This window comes from Pristis pectinata, chromosome 6 (assembly GCF_009764475.1).
Source record: "Pristis pectinata isolate sPriPec2 chromosome 6, sPriPec2.1.pri, whole genome shotgun sequence".
NCBI lineage: Eukaryota > Metazoa > Chordata > Chondrichthyes > Rhinopristiformes > Pristidae > Pristis > Pristis pectinata.
Window position 1 is genome coordinate 49,116,240 of NC_067410.1, and position 16,791 is coordinate 49,133,030.

Genomic DNA, 16,791 nt, shown 5'->3' on the forward strand with positions numbered 1-16,791 from the left:
TCAGAATCAGAATCAGAATCAGGTTTATTATCACTGATATTTGTCGTGAAATTTGTTGTTTTTGTGGAGCAGTACAGTGCAAGACATAATGACATAAAATTGCTATAAGTTACAAAAATAAGTAAATAGTGCAGAAGAGGAATAATGAGGTAGTGTCCATGGGTTCACGGACTGTTCAGAAATCTGATGGCAGAGGGGAAGAAGCTGTTCCTGAAACATTGATTGTGGGTTTTCAGTCTCCTGTACCACCTCTCTGATGGCAGTAACGTGAACAGGGCATGTCCCGGGTGGTGAGGGCCTTTAATGATGGATGCCACCTTCTTGAGGCACCACCTCGTGAAGATATCCTCGATGGCGGGAAGGGATTATCCATGTCACAAGTATTTCACTACCCTTAGTTGGAAGTCATGCTGCACCTCTTATCGGTTTGCTGCAGGAGCAGGCAGGAGACAAAGAAAACAGTAAATCAAGCCACAATTACACAAAAACATGACCTCCAAACCTTTCAAAAACAGACACTGTAGATTTAGAGAAGTAGGGTGGGGAGACATACCAAACACCTCCTCAGCCCTGTTAGTTCACACAGGTCCCAGACACAAGGCCATATGTATCATATAGGATTCACACCTTAATGCCTATGGCCCCCATGCTGCTTTAGTGGCAGAGAATCAGAGGTGCATGTAGTGAGAGATGGGCTCTATGCAACACACAGCCCCACGAGTGGGATGTTGTGCTGCTGCGTCAACACACTGCATGGGTGCGCTATTGCATTTGCATGTAGCACGGAGGAGAAACCTGCTTGGGGGTCTATGTAATGTACAGGGTTCCGCCCTTGGACATGAGTTCATGCTGGCAGTTAGGACTGGACAGGGACATTGCAGAAGGCAACCCCGCTACCTCTGAACCATCCATACAGCCCCAGGCAATTGAGATGACTTGTGTATCACAATGTACAGATTCCCTACCCCTATCCTGTGATTAACAAGTAGCTTTTTAAGTAGAGAGTATCTCACCACATCCCTGAATTGTGCCTTGGTGAATTTATTTTTATAAATGCACTATAGAAAGCATCCTATCTGAATGCATCAAGACTTGGTATGGCAACTGCTCTGCCTGAGACCACAAGAAACTGCAGAGATTTGTGGACACAGCTCAGCACATCATGGAAACCAGCCTCCCCTCCATGGACTCTGTCTACACTTTCACTGCCTCAGTAAAACAGCCAACATAATCAAAGACCCTACCCACCCCAGACATTCTCTCTTCTCCCTTCTCCCATCAGGCAGAAGATACAAAAGCCTGAAAGCACGTACCACTTTCCCGCTGTTACAAGACTATTGAACAGTCCCCTAGTACGAAAAGATGGTCTCTTGACATCACAATCTACCTCGTTATGGCCTTGCACCTTATTGTCTGCCTGCACTGCACTTTCTCTGTAACTGTAACACATTATTCTGCATTCTATTATTACTTTTCCCTTGTACTACCTCAATGTACTGATGTGATGAAATGATCTTTATTGATGGCATGCGAAACAAAGTTTTTCACTGTACCTCGGTACATGTGACAATAATAAACCAATTTACCGATTGTATCTGGTGGCGGGGAATTCATTTTTCCTACGTCAGTCGTGCCTGGGAACGTTCCCAGTCAGCAGAGCAAGGCTACAACACCAGTTGCTGCGTGCACTGACTCACACTGCCGTGCATCACACAGGAAGGTTCCCACTCAATTGAAACCATGCAACCCAGGAGAAGGAAAAATCCCAGGGCAAAAAAAGTGGGAAATTTCTCTCCAGCTATCACAAGTGATTGAAGCTGATCTCCAAGGTAGGTCGAAGCCATACTCCAGAAGCTGATCCCATGCTAATCTCAGATCTGAGCTCCCTGGAATGGAAGAATGCCCTGCTTTGATCTTTTCCATCTGTTTTCCTGTGTATTTTGTGGTTCCAACAATGATGAGTGCCAAAGCAGTTCCATAATATGGAAACATTGGCAGGCTTTTTCTGTGATATAATAAACCAGCATCAGAACCTAATCTGGGGTGGCAGTGCTGAGGAAGCTCCAGCCCTTTGGCTCAGTGATAATGAAGGAACATCGATTTTAAATAGGGCTAGACCCAGAGGTGCTGTGTTCCCATACATCTGCAGGATCTTAGCCATGTAATGTCATCACAAATGCAGTGAGGCACTTCAAAGAAGTAATGGTTCATCTGCAAGGCAGGACATTTAACCAATGCACATATTGAGTCTTCCAGTTCCATCCAGTGTCAATGTTGTGAAGCAGACACACCACATGACTCTCCTGTACAATAGGATCGCACATTGTTGGTCAAAATACGATGTCCTGATGAAGGGTCTCAGCTCGAAACATCGACTGTTCATTACCCTCTACAGATGCTGCCCGACCTGCTGAGTTCCTCCAGCATAAGATATCTTTTATTAGCCATATGTACATCGAAACACACAGTGAAATGCATCTAAGCGTAGAGTGTTCTGGGGGCAGCATGCAAGTGTCACCATGCTTCCGGCGTCAACATAGCATGCCCACAACTTCCTAACCTGTACGTCTTTTGGAATATGGGAGGAAAGTGGAGCACTCAGAGGAAACCCAGACAGACACAGGGAGAATGTACAAACTCCTTATAGACAGCGGCCAGAACCCAGGTCGCTGGCACTGTAATAGTGTGTGTTGCACAATATGTTCAAGTGTAGAGATACATGCACTGCTCCTCCCTGCTTCCAAAGAAAGGCATTTTTATCTATACTCCTTTTACACGTTCAACAGCAAGGTACAAGTTATTTAACAGTGTACACGTTTCACATAATTATTGCTAGCCTTCTCTTTTAAAAGAACATCAGTTCAAACTCCAGTAAAGTGCTTGGTTTTCAGAGCATTCCTGATCTTACAGGCTTTGACGTTGAATCATAGAGTCAGAGTACTACAGCACAGAAACAGGCCCTTCGGCCCATCTAGTCTATGCCAACTTGATCTTCTGCCTAGTCCCATCTACCAGCACCCGAAACATATCCCTCCAAACCCCTCCCATCCATGTACCTATCCAAATTTCTCTTGAATGTTACAACTGAACCTGCATCTACCACTTCCGCTGGTAGCTCGTTCCACACTTGCACCACCTTCTGAGTGAAGAGGTTTCCCCTCAGTTTCCCCTTATATATATCACCTTTCACCCTAAACCTATGTCCTCTAGTTCTAGTCTCACCCAACCTTAGGGGAAAAGCCTGCATGCATTCACCCTATCTATACCCATCATTATTTGGTATACCCCTATAAGATCTCCCCTCATTCCCCTGCACTCCAGGGAATAAAGTCCTAACCTATTCAACCTTTCCCTATAACTCAGGTCCTCAAGTCCCGGCAACATCCTTGTAAATTTCTTTGCGCTCTTTCAAGCTTATTGATTATCTTTCTTGTACGTAGGTGACCAGAACTGCAGACAATACTCTAAATTCAGCCTCACCAATGTCTTATACAAATTCAACATAACTTCAACATTCCTGTACTCAATACCCTGATTTATGGAGGCCAAAGTGCCAAAAGCTCTATTTACGACCCTATCTACCTGTGACACCACTTTCAAGGAACTATGGACCTGTATTCCCAGGTCCCTCTGTTCTATCATACACCTCAGAGCCCTACTATTCACTGTATAAGTCCTACCCTGGTTTGTCCTCCCAAAGTGCAACACCTCACATTTGTCTGCATTAATCCTTTTATCTCAAATCTAGAACCAGCCATTTGACCGGTTCTAGATTTGAGATCAAAGGGGATTCTCTTTCTCTGTGCCATCCCTGGGGACAGCCTTATTTCTGTTATAGTTTCAAGCATCAGCGTGTTGTTGTGGCTTCTATTGTTTTCCTCACATGTTGGTGTCAGTCTTCAAACCAAGGTCCTCGTTGCAAACACATTCGCTTTGTTTCAGCTTCGCATCATGCCAACATAATCTGAAGACTTCTTCCAAAATCAGGACATTTCCCCTTGTGCTGGTGGCAATCAACAAATCATATTGGTTACACAAGCAAAGTTTTACCCTTTGTTGCCTGGGAAATATTGGGCAAAGACTTGACTATACTGGGAATGCTGTTTATGAGTAACACCCTGTGTATGTGTTGATGGTTCTGTTGTCTACCTTGTCACAGTCAGTGTGCATGGGCGGGGGGGGAGGACCAACTTTGTAATTATGTTTGACTCCACATTCAAGTCTCATGAAGAGGCTTGAGGATATTACTCATCATCTACAGTAGGACTTTGTGTGAACACATCTATACAGCGCACAATATTGCTGCCTTTGGCGCTGTCACTATTGGAGTGACCCACTTACTTTGATTTTTTCTTGACTCGATTCTTTGGATTGTGTGGAATTGGCCTGGACTTCATTGGGCGGGTTTGCCATCTTGTTATAAGACCATAAGACGTAGGAGCAGAATTAGGCTGTTCGGCCCATCAAGTCTGCTCCACCATTCAATCATGGCCGATTTTTTTTCTCAACCCCATTCTCCCACCTACTCTCCATAGCCCTTAACCCATTACCAATCAAGAACCTCTCAATTTCTGTCTTAAATACACCCAGTGACTTGGCCTGCATAGCCCTCTGTGGTAATGAATTCCACAGATTCACCACCCTCTGGCTGAAGAAATTCCTCCTCATCTCAGTTGTAAAGGGACGCCTCTTTATTCTGAGGCTGTGCCCTCGGATCCTAGACACTCCTTCTAATGGAAACATCCTCTCCATGACCAGTCTATCCAGGCCTTTCAGTATTCAGTACTGTAAGGCCTGAATATAGTTGATGTGGAGAGGATGTTTTCATTAGTAGGACAGTCTAGTTATAGCAGTGCGGCCGTCTTTGAACATATCGTCACACCTTCCCAACAGTGGGTCAAGGTGTGACACCATTGCTGAAGGCATTCTTCCACTCCAGCTGCGTTCTCAGCCCATCCTTCCCCCATTAGATTTGTTCTCATACTTTGTTCCAATGATGGGTAAACGTACTTACTGTTCAATGTAATACCGTGTGCATTAAAATCAACTTCAAGAATCAACAACAAAAAAGCAATGAAACTTCATATGGGTAACAGGCACAGTAAGGGGTAAAGTGACCATCAGTCTGCTGAGTGTGGCACACTGCTGTCTCCTTGTTCTAGCCCTCTGCACATCCTCAATCTTGCCCCTGGCTCTGCTCCAGTTCTCTGTTTGCTGCTTCACTATCTGGTGAAGCCAGCATTAGTGCAGACGACAAAAGGGTCACACACCTGCCTCTAGCTGGCTTGGTCCCACCTCATGAGCTTGGGTGAATTGGAGGGAGGACAAGATGACACCTTATTCACTTGAGGCAGCTCGCAAGCAAGCGGAGCCTCTTCACTGGTGGATGGCACAGACATTGTGAACGGCGTCTCAGCCTGGTCCACACACAACTCACCATCAATCTGCCCACTCTCCTCTGTCGCACATGTCGATGGATGGCAGAGGCTCAGTAACTCCCTCCACCATTGTCACCATGGTGATGAATGATGGATGGGTAGCTGCAATAATTGGAAGGTTGAAGATATCAACAATTAGTAATCCACAGTTCAAAACTAGTGCTGTAGGTTCATCGTATTTCAGTCCACAAATGCAGAATCTCACCCACCTTGAGGCAGATCAGCTATCATGTCTTCATCAAGGTCCATCACTTTCCTGGTTGCTCCTGGGACGTGTTTAGCTCCTTCAAGAAGGCTCTGGTCATTGGAGGTTCCCTTGCATTTTGCACCAGCTTATCTCGAACAGAATTGGACAACAGACAGTCTATTTCAAAATGGGTGCTGCACTTGGAGTATTGTGTGCAGTTCTGGTCACCCCATTATAGGAAGGATGTGGAGACTGTTGAAAGGTGTAGAAGAGGTTTACTGGGATTAGAGGGCATGAGCTATAAGGAAAGGTTGTACAGACTTGGGTTGTTCTCCCTAGAGCATCAGAGGCTGAGGTTTTTAAGATTATGAGATGCATAGATAGGGTGGACAGTCAGAATCTTTTCCCCAGGGTAGAAATATCAAATACCAGAGGACATGCTTTTAAGGTTAGAGGGGGGATGTTTAAAGGTGATGTAAGGGGGAAGGTTTTTGAGCAGAGAGTGGCAGGTGCCTGGAATGGGTTACCAGGGGCAGTAGTGGAAGTAGGCAGTTTGTGGAGTTTAAGAGGATTTTAGACAGACTCATAAATATGGAGGGAATGGAGGGATATGGATGATACGCAGGAGGACATTTAGTATAAATTGGCATCAAGATAGGCACAACATCATGGGCCAAATAGCCTGTCCAGTGCTGTACTGTTCTATGTTTGTTTCATCTGCATTGTGAGTTGAGCAATGACTGACCTGAACCAGCAGCTAATTTAGCTTCCTCTAACGACTTGCCTGTTTGCATTGAGAATATCGAGTAATTTACCCAACATTTTGCTGAGCACTAACCCAAACAGAACAAACCATGTCATTCATTTTCTCCCGGTATCCAGCACATGCTGCTATTGGCCGTGTAAATACCAGCTACCTCCTTCTAAACTGCAATGCTATTATTTCTTGAGGCTTGTTCTTGGCTGCCCATTGAGGCAGACGTACATCTACCTGTGGGAGCTTCAGGGTATTTGATGTTAGATATCTGCAGGAAGTGAGCAAGCTGTAATGCATTGCTGAGGTGACACTTTGATCCAATTGCTGTAGCAAATAAAAGAACCTTGACTGTAAATATTAAACCTGGAACATTCATTGAACTCATTGAGCAATTCTACAATGTAGGTGTCATGAAAAATAAATTCTGTATTTACGTTAACATCAATAAATGAGGTACTTATAACAAATAATTACTTCAATTACATGGAAAGGATTCAATTAAACAATAAAAGATCAAGGAGAAGGGAGCTATCAGTGAACTATTTATGAATTCTTCAGAAGATCAATGTGGTTGTAGCGAAATTAAATGAATTCTGTAAATCATGTAAATAAGTCATATAGTCAGAAGATGTTGTAAGCACTTTGTGCAGTGAGTTCCTTGCTGTTTGAGTTAGGATAAGAACCCTTGCTTGAAGCTCTGTCTCTTTTATTAATTCTTTTAAGTCAAACTATTCTTCAAAAGTCACAAAGGAGCAGGGAGTTAACTCAGGAGGTAGCTTTATAGTTCAAAACAGATACAAATTTTGTTTGTTTCAAGATACAAGTAAACAGCTGAGGAGGTTGTACTGTCCAACGAATCAAGTTATCAGATTGAATCTGTAGTGAGTGGGTATAACTGAAATCTTGACCTTGGGTGCTGTCCGTGTGGAGTTTGCATATTCTCACTGTGACTGTGCGGGTTTCCTCCAGGTACTCCAGTTTCCTCCCACATCCCAAAAACATGCAGGTTAGTACATTGGCTGCTGTAAATTGCCCCTAGTGTGTGAGTGGTAGAATTTGGGGAGAGCTGATAGAATGTGGGGAGAATAAAATGGAGTCAGTGTATGATTAGTGCAAGTGGGTGCTTGATGGTAGGCACAGACTCAAAGGGCCGAAGGGCCTGTTTCTGTGCTGTATCACTCTATTCATTCTTCCATCCTCACAAGTGAGCACACATTGTACTCCCCAGGAAATTTACAAAAATGTATTGAAAACTGGCTGAGTGTTACAATAGACTCATTAAAGTTGTCAGCTTGGGGCAGATTCCTGGTCTCAAAACAATAACTTTCAGCAGTCCCCAGTGGCCCAGCATTCTAATGCTGCTCCAACTTTGTCAGAACGTCATTCAGTCACAGTTTATTTGGCTTCACTGGAATGAGCAAATTGTTGAGGGTTTCATGAACTTCAGGACCTGCTTCAGTTGAAAAGACTGATCTTTTTTCTTTACGACATAGGCCAGTTTTGACTTGGATCATCAAGAAAAATTATATTTGCAGTAAAGGACCACTAATCTATGAGTGCATAAAATGTCTCTTCATTGCAGTTGTACTCTCCCAATTGGCTTATTATTTCTCTGGGCACTGCTCCCCTGGAATGGCTGACCAATACTGTGTGCCTCTCCACCTAACCAGTCCCAGACTCTGCTCTAGAGGCCTGAAATAAACTTAAACTTCAGCAAAAAAACAGCATTGTATTATGTTTTTCCATTGAAGATTATCCTTTAAAAGATTTCAGCTAGGGGATCTATTATTCTATCCTGCTCTTGCCAAATTGTGATATTTCCTGAGGCCTATAAATCGCATTTGCAGACAACTCACCTTAGTGTGTGGCTGCATCAAGCTGAGTGTAGAACTGAAATACACAAACACCAAGTGTGGTTACGTGCTGAGGTTCTACCTGTCCCCAGTGTTGTGAAGGATGGGCCTGGCCTCATTGCCACACAATGTTCCATTCAGTCGGGCTTTGCCTTACTAGCTGTCCTTCATGAACAAGTTCTTTCAGGAAAACACCTTTAACCAGCAGACTGTCAAAACCATTCAGCAGAACGGCTCATCACCAGAGCTCACCAAGAAGTAACAAGACCGTGCTTGGCTGGCATTGAGAGGGATCCTCCTCGTCAGATCCTTTCTGTTTGGTTGGAATCTCACTCCCAACGCACACTGCCATCAGGATAGTTGTGATGAAAATGAGACGATCGTCCACCTCTTCGTGGACTGTGCGTTTGTACAGAAGGTCTGGAAATAGATGCAAGGGTCCTTGTCAAGATTTGTCCCGAGCATCTGTGTAACAGAGGACTCTCTGATCTATGGGCTGTTCCCAGGGACACACACATCAAGTGCTGCTGGGAGATCATCAACTAAGTGAAAGATGTACATTGGTCTGCCCGAAACTTGTTGGTCTTCCAGTACATCGAGATATCTATAAGTGAATGCTGCCGACTGGCACATTCCAGGCTGAGGAGAAGCCAACACAGTGGCTTTGTGGGGAAGGACTGCAATCTAAGGCCTTGCCACTGAGGATACTGAGGGGCTGGGTCCTGTGTAACAGCCTCACAAACACTTGAAGGGTGTATTGTTTCAAAGAAACCACATGAGTGACATCAGTGCTTTGAACATAGAATGTATTAACCACGACACTTAATGTAGAGACTTGACAATAATATGAATATATATATACTGAATGATACTCCAAATGTAATGAAAGCCATGCATTGTTCTTGTATTTCTTGTATATATTTTTCATGAATAAAGTTTATTTTTGAAATAAAACAAAGAGTAGCGTATGTGGAAGGTTCATGCTTATATTGTAGGCCCAAAGCCAATCCAAACCTCCCAGAGACCTCAGGATGACTTTACTATCCCATCAACAGATCCACCAGGGTTTTCCACACACGTAGCATCCTGTTTACTGAAGCTCCCCAAGGAGTTAAGAACTAATCTGCAATAGGAAACATTTTCTGATTCCCATTGTTTGAAGCATCCGCTTGGAAAACAAATGGAAGAGGTTTCTCGCTGGGTGAAAAGCGATGGAAAATATGGTTTACAGCATTTAGATCTTTCACAAAAGCCTCAACCTTTGTCCTACCGCTAGAGAGCTACTATCCAATGCTTGAGTCATTACTGTGTTAATTTGACGTCACAGTTTTATGCAGCCAACAGCTCGTGTTGTGTTCAATGATGAGGTGTCTAAAGGGGTACTGCACTAACTCTCTAGGAAAAGAGAAAATAGATTTCAATTCAATGCTCAGATTCTGGTTCTCAGATTCAGAAGTGGTTTTTGTCATTATGTTTGCTGGGTATTTACTGAGTATCAGCCACCTAGATAGTATTTTTTAAATCAGTTTTCCTACATAGATAGATAATTAAGATCTAGTGCATCTGAAATTTGAACTTGGTTACCAAACAAACATGTTTAGTTTACTTTTGTACCGTAGAATACAACTTATTACATTTGTAAAGCCTCATACCCATTTTTAACTTCTCCAAGTGATAATTCTACGTGATAAATCACACCCTTCAGGTTATGAAGTACTAAATGTAAGATTTTGGATTACTCAGTCTTTCTATTTTTCTTTTTAGTTTAAATATCATAAGTAAGGGCTCAAGGGGCATTTAACTGGCTGATCTAGATCATTGAGGATTATTACTGTGCTGTTTTTAAGAAATTTAGCAAATTTATTCTGTTAATACCCTTTTGTGGTAAAACTATTTTAGGTGTGAAATATGAGGCACTTAAGCTACTCTAGGGCAAATGACCTTGCAAGCAATATTCTGATCCCACCTTAATTTCATGGCCTTGCTTTTCTGCTCCCTAGAATTGAAGGAGTCTGCATAATTTGTTTCTTCAGTATAAGCAAGTATCTGAGAAATTCTGTAGTCCAAAAACATAACCATACCAATCATGTCAAGTTAAACCCATCCCATGTCACTCTACCACTGTCACCTCATCCAGCCACTGTAAGAGTATGTGCTCTTTTGTAAAGTGTAAATTTCTTGAAGTGATTGTCTCATTACCAAACAAAATTCATCATTAATCTAGCAAGTCTGGCTGGTCATTCCCACTCAAATTGGTGGAAGAATGTCAAATTCTCCTGATGAAATACTTCAGGCCTACTTAGTCATTCAGAAATGTTGATTAACCAGTGACACTAGATCAGCAGAACCAGAGGTGGCACTGGATCACCAGGCCAAATGTACAGGCGATCACCAGTAAATGAATGTCAAAAAGGTGCAGGTGCTGGAAGTCTGAAGTAGGAACAAAAATGGTGAAAACACTCAACAGGTCTTTCGCCTTTATTGCATGTAGGTTTGAGTTTAGAAACAGGGAAGTATTGTTGCAGTCCTACAGAGTACTGGTGAGGCCACCTGGAATACCAAGCACAGTTTTGGTTCCCTTATTTAAGAAAGGATACATTGGCATTGGAGGTAGTCTAGAAGAGATTCACAAGGCTGATTCCTGGAATGAGAAAGTTGTCCTATCCTAACTAATCTTTGAAGATCTAAGCACACATTCTAATTGCAATATTTTATTTAATAGATATAAGCAATATTAAAATAACTTTTTCTGAGTTCTGTTGCAAGGTCTTCAACCCAAAATGTTGACTTTGTTTCCTATGGTCTTATGTTCTAGGTCAGGCAGCATCTGGGGAAAGAGAAACAGTCAACAATTCAAGTTGAAGACCCTTTGTCAGCACTGGGGATCACCAATGTCTGAATCAAGTGCATTTGACTTTGGCTCTTAAAGATTGTATGTGGCTTTAAGATTGCCACCTTGTGAAGTGTGGAATTATGTGATCAACCAGTTCTGGCTTGTAATTATCTGTAGAGATTGAACCAGTCCAGAGAGACCCTTGATACGCAGTCAGATGCCTGGCAAAACAGAGTCATAGAATTATACAGCACAGAAGCAGGCCCTTTGGCCCACTTTTTCCATGCTGAAGCAGTGCCAATCTATATAATTCCCATTTAACAGCACTTGGTCTATAGCCTTTTATGTTTTGGCGATTCAAGTGCTCATCTAGATAATTCTTAAATGTTGTGGGGGCCTCTGCCTCCACCACCCTCTCAGACAGTGCGTTCCAGATTCCAACCACCCTCTGGATGAAAAAAATTCTTCCATATATCCCCTCTAAACCTTTTACTCCTTCCTCTCCTTTCCTGGTAATAGATAGTTCTGCTATGGGAAAAAGTTTACTACTCTTTACCTTATAATTTTGTTCACCTCTGTCAGGTCCCTCTTCAGCCTTCTCCACTCCAAGTAAAACAAACCCAGCCTCTCCAGTCTCTCCTCTTAAATGAGACATTCCATCCCAGGCAACATCCTGGTTAACCTCTTCTTCACCCTTTCCAGTGCAATCACTTATTTCTACACTGATGCAAACCAAACCTTACACAATATTCCAAATGTGGTCTCACCAATGTTTTATAAAGCTATCCCATAACTTCCCTGCTCTTATATTCTGTGCCGTAGTTAACGATGGCTAGTGTCCCATATGCCTTCTTCACATTCTGTGTTGGCGCCTCCAGGGATCTTTAGACTTGCCAATGTTCCTCAGTACTCCCTAGGGCCCTGCCATTCATTGTATATGTCCTAGTCCTGTTAGTCCTTCCAAAGTGCATCACTTAGCACTTACTAAGATTAAATTCCATCTGCCATTGTTCTGCCCAATGTACCAGTTATCAATATATTTCTACAACAATTTTTGTTTTATCTGAAAGCTTACTAATCATACCTCTCTCATCAAAATCTAAGTCACTAATGTATATAAAAACCAATAAGGGTCCCACTACCCATCCATGTCAATTACAGGCTTCCAATCACAAAAACAACCCTTGCTATCATCCTCTATTACCAAGCCAATTTTGGATCCAATTTGCCTTGGATCTCATAGGCTCTGACCATTTGGACCAGTATCCCAGGTGGAAACTTGTCAAATGCCTTCCTAAAATCTATGTAGAATACATCAACTGCACTGTCCTCATCTATGTACTTAGTTAAATAACTCTTCAAAAAATGGAATCAAATAGTCAAATTGAACTACTGATCAAGAATGTCAAAATATTTGTAGTAGCTGCTTCCCGATATGGAAACACATTCTATAAACACATTTTTTTTCTCCGCTGCATTAGGATCAAACCTTTTTGTGGATGATTGTACAGAAAAGTCAACACATAAGAAATATAATATTGAAATGATCGGTAATTATATTGTTAAGCTAAATCATGTCACAGCAATTTTAGGATATTTTTAAATTGCACATTACGGGATAGTTTTGTGTGCAGGTTTACAGATGAATGCATTCAAGCAAATCTTTTCAATTTACTGGACAGACATGTAAGATTGGTACAGCCATGGAAACAGTGGCAGAGAAAGTGAAGGAATTCTGCTTGTTGGTGAAGGAATTCTGCTTGTTGAAGAAGGAATGCAGACTAAGTAAAATGACAACTGTGCAAATGGTGGTGCCTTCATCAGGTTAGAGGCACATGACCACAATGGGCCATATCCCTCTCCACCCCACCATTAGAGGGTTTATACCCCTCTGCCCCACCACCAGAGAGAGTTTATACCCCTCTACCCCCACTCAAGGGTCTATACCCCTCTGCCTCCCACCAGAATGTTGATACCTCTCTACATTCCACTCGAGGGTTTATAACTCTCTACCATTAGAGGGGTTATACTGCCCTATCCTACCACCAGAGGGTTTATACCCCCTCTACTCCCCACTAAGGGTTTATATCTCTCCAACCCCTACTAGGTTTATACCCCTCCATCTCCCACTAGAGATTTGTCTCTCAACCACACCACTAGAGAGGGGGGTATTACCCCTCTACTCCCCACTAGATGATTTATACCACTCTACCCCCCTCTGCTGGAGGATTTATCCCCTAGTACCCCATTACTAGAGGGTTTATCCCCTCTAGCCCAGAACTGGAAGTTTAATAGCTCTCTACCCAGATGAGGGGTTTATATAACTTTACCCCCTAGAGGGTTTATACCCCACTACCCCGCTGTCATTAAAAGGTTAATTCCCCACTACCCCACCGCTAGGGAGGACTATATCCCCCTAAAGCACTGGTCATTGATTTCAAGAAGGGGGGAGGTTCACATGCTCAACGGTGCTGAGGTTGAGAGCTTCTATATTCCAAGGAGTGAACATCACTAATAGCCTGTCCTGGTCCAACCATGTAGATGCCATGGTCAATAAAACGCACCAGTGCCTCCACTTTCTCAGGAGACTAAAGAAGTTCGGCATGTCCCTGTTGGCCCTCACCAATTTTTACAGATGGGCCACAGAAAGCAGCCTATCTGGATGCATCACGCCTTGGTATGGCAACTGCTCTATCTGAGAACGCAAGAAACTGCAGAGAGTTGTGGACACAGCTCAGCACATCATGAAAACCAGCCTCCCCTCCTTGGACCCTGACTACACTTTCACTGCCTTAGTAAAGCAGCCAACATTATCAAAGACCCCACAAACCCCAGACATTCTCTCAAGGACAGCTTCCAACCCACTTTTATAAGACTATTGAGTGGTCCCTTTGTACGATAAAATGGACTCTTGACCTCACAATCTACCTCCTCATGGCCTTGCACCTTATTGTCTACCTGCATTGCACTTTCTCTGTAACTGTAACAGTTTATTCTGAATCCTGTTATTGTTTTTCCCCTGTACTATCTTGATGTACTAATGTGATGAAATGATCTGTATGGATGGCATGCAAAACAAAGTTTTTCACTGCACCTCGGTGCATGTGAGAATAATGGACCAATTTATCAATTTACGGTGTTTATCCCCTCTACCCCCTAGAGCTTAGCCCTTTACACCACTACTAGAGGGTTTCTACCTTAGCCTCACCCCCATTAGAGGGTTTATACTCCTCCATCCCTCACTAATGGGTTTATATGCCTGTACCCCCATGATGGTTAATTCCCCTTTAACCCCAACTGGAGGGTTTATACCGGTCTTCTCCACCCCCACTAGAGGGCTCATCCCCCCAACCCCTCTATTACAGAGGGCCCACCCACATCCTCCCACCATTCTCATCCTCAGCCACTGAAGCCGACCTCTGTCCCTCCCCAGATCCTCTTTAACTGTAGCTGGTTTGAAGCCCCACTAACCCCACCTGATGATGCTGGGCTGTGACACCAGTCTGCTGCTTCCCTTCACAAGCCCCACATGGAGGAGTGTCTGTGATGGTGGGGCAGGGTAACTTCCCCCACCCCTAGCACCGCCTTAGCTGAGACCTTCCCTAGGAGCTGTGACACTACCGAGGTCAGGCTCCCTCAGCTGGTCGAAAAGCTTGATATTAGTAGAAATACAAGTCAGAAGATCTATATGCTAGAGCAACACTGTGGCTCCTATGTTCCTGGCTAGTGTGGCCACTGGCTGCTCACAGCAGCATCAGGGAGATTCTCTGGCTTCAGAAGACTCCGGAGGGCTGTACAGAGCTTCAGGCCTGTATCACACTCAGCATGGAGCAGGGGACTCACAAGAATTATCCCAGGAATGAAAGGCTTAATGTATGAGGAGCATTTGATGGCTCTGGGCCTGTACTCGATGGAGTTCAGAAGGATGAGGGGGGAATCTCATTGAAACCTACTGAATCCTGAAAGACCTGGATAGAGTGGATGTGGAGAGGATGTTTCCATTAGTAGGAGAGTCTAGGATATGAGGGCACAGTCTCAGAATAAAGGGATATCCCTTTAAAACTGAGATGAGGAAGAATTTCTTTAGCCAGAGGGTGGTGAATCTGTGGAATTCAATGCCACAGAGGGCCGTGGAGGCCAAGTCACTGGGTGTATTTAAGAGAGAAATTAAGAGATTCTTGATTGGTAAAGGGATTAAGGGTTACAGGAAGAAGGTGGGAGAATGGGTTTAAAAAAAAGTCAACCACGATTGAATGGTGGAGCAGACTCAATGGGCTGAATGGCCTAACTCTGCTCCTGTATCTTATGATCTTATGTTTCTGGTGCCTGGGTGGAGTTGGATCATCTCCAGGAAAGTAAGGGCAGGAAGCACAAGCACAACCTTTTAGCTTCAGCTGAAGACGTGCTATTCATCCCAGAGCGATTATCACAGAGCTCTGCTGCAGATAAAGTCACACCATGCACACGAGGCTTCATATCCACCCTCACTCTCCCCACCCTCTCGTTTCCTCCGCCCAGCGCTCACCATTGTACACAGCTCTTGGGCTATTCTGATCTCTTCCTGTTGGGTCTCCTTTCTATTTTCAGCATAGTGACAAATAAAGAAGGAAACACAGTCTGAGGCTAGAGTATGTCACCAGGCATGCGGTTGGTCTAGTCTTGTGAAAATGGCGCCATCAAGCAAACAAAGTGGCATGGTTTGCACGCATGGTTCCACAAATAACGCCTGACTCTTTCTGGGCTTTGACCTGGCTTTAACATGAGAAGCACATTCCACCAGTTGCAATGTCCGGATGTGATACAGAGTGAATTCTAAATCTCCTGGAACAGCTGAGGAAACGGAATCACCTCAGACCAATGAGGGTTGAGACTGTCATCCAAAACAGGCGCACACCAGGCAGTAGATCCAACTGTCAAACATTCAAATAGTTAGGAGGTATGATATGCCAATCCAGATGAAGTTCCTCCCTAATCATGTTTCTCCCCAAATGTTGGTGTCCAGCAGAGAAGAAGGGACAATAAAAGTAGCTCAACAAAGTAAGATGAATATTCCCTCCCCTTCTTCAACATTCTGGAGTTGGTGGTAGACTTCAAGCCCCAGGTAGTGACATTCCTGTGCCCAGACCGTGGGACGTGCTACAGATCCTAGACTCTCCTACTAATGGAAACATCCTCTCCATGCCAGCCTATCCAGGTCTTTCAGTATTCGGTAGATTTCAATGAGATCCCCCCTTCATCCTTCTGAATTCCATCAAGTCCAGGCCCAGGGCTATCAAACGCTTCTCATACGTTAAGCCTTTCATTCCTGGGATCATTCTTGAGAACCTCCTCTGGACCCTCTCCAGGGCCAGCACATCTTTCTAACTATTCTACCCCTAACTGCCTGCTCCACATTGAGTGTGATCCAGACATGAAGCTCCAGACAATCCATAGACCCAAAAAATTTCCGTCACTGCCTGCCCCATCTACAAGTGTTAGACGGCCTGACATACAGCACCCTCACTGAGGACCAACAGCAGCCAGGATTTATTGAAAGCTTAGGCCTCAGGTGGAGACAGTCAGGCCTCTGGGGACAAAGCAAAAAATGGCAGATGCAGGAAATCTGAAATAAAAACAGAGAATGTTTTTGAATGGAGGCAGGGGAGAGAGGAAAACCAATGCTGGAAGAGTGCATTCCAAAAACTGCAGACACTGGGTCTGAAATAAAAGAGCATGCAGAAAAT

The 16,791-nt window shown here is 43.8% G+C and overlaps 1 protein-coding gene across 1 annotated transcript in view; it reads right to left on the reverse strand.

Moving 5' to 3' along the window:
* Positions 1 to 8,473: 8,473 nt before the first annotated feature.
* The window catches only part of LOC127571378 (uncharacterized), a 44,920-nt gene continuing 36,602 nt past the window's right edge, over positions 8,474 to 16,791 (reverse strand). The window contains exon 3 of the mRNA XM_052017692.1: positions 8,474 to 8,655. Coding sequence (XP_051873652.1) covers positions 8,474 to 8,655 — 182 coding nt within the window. The remainder of the gene's footprint in view (positions 8,656 to 16,791) is intronic.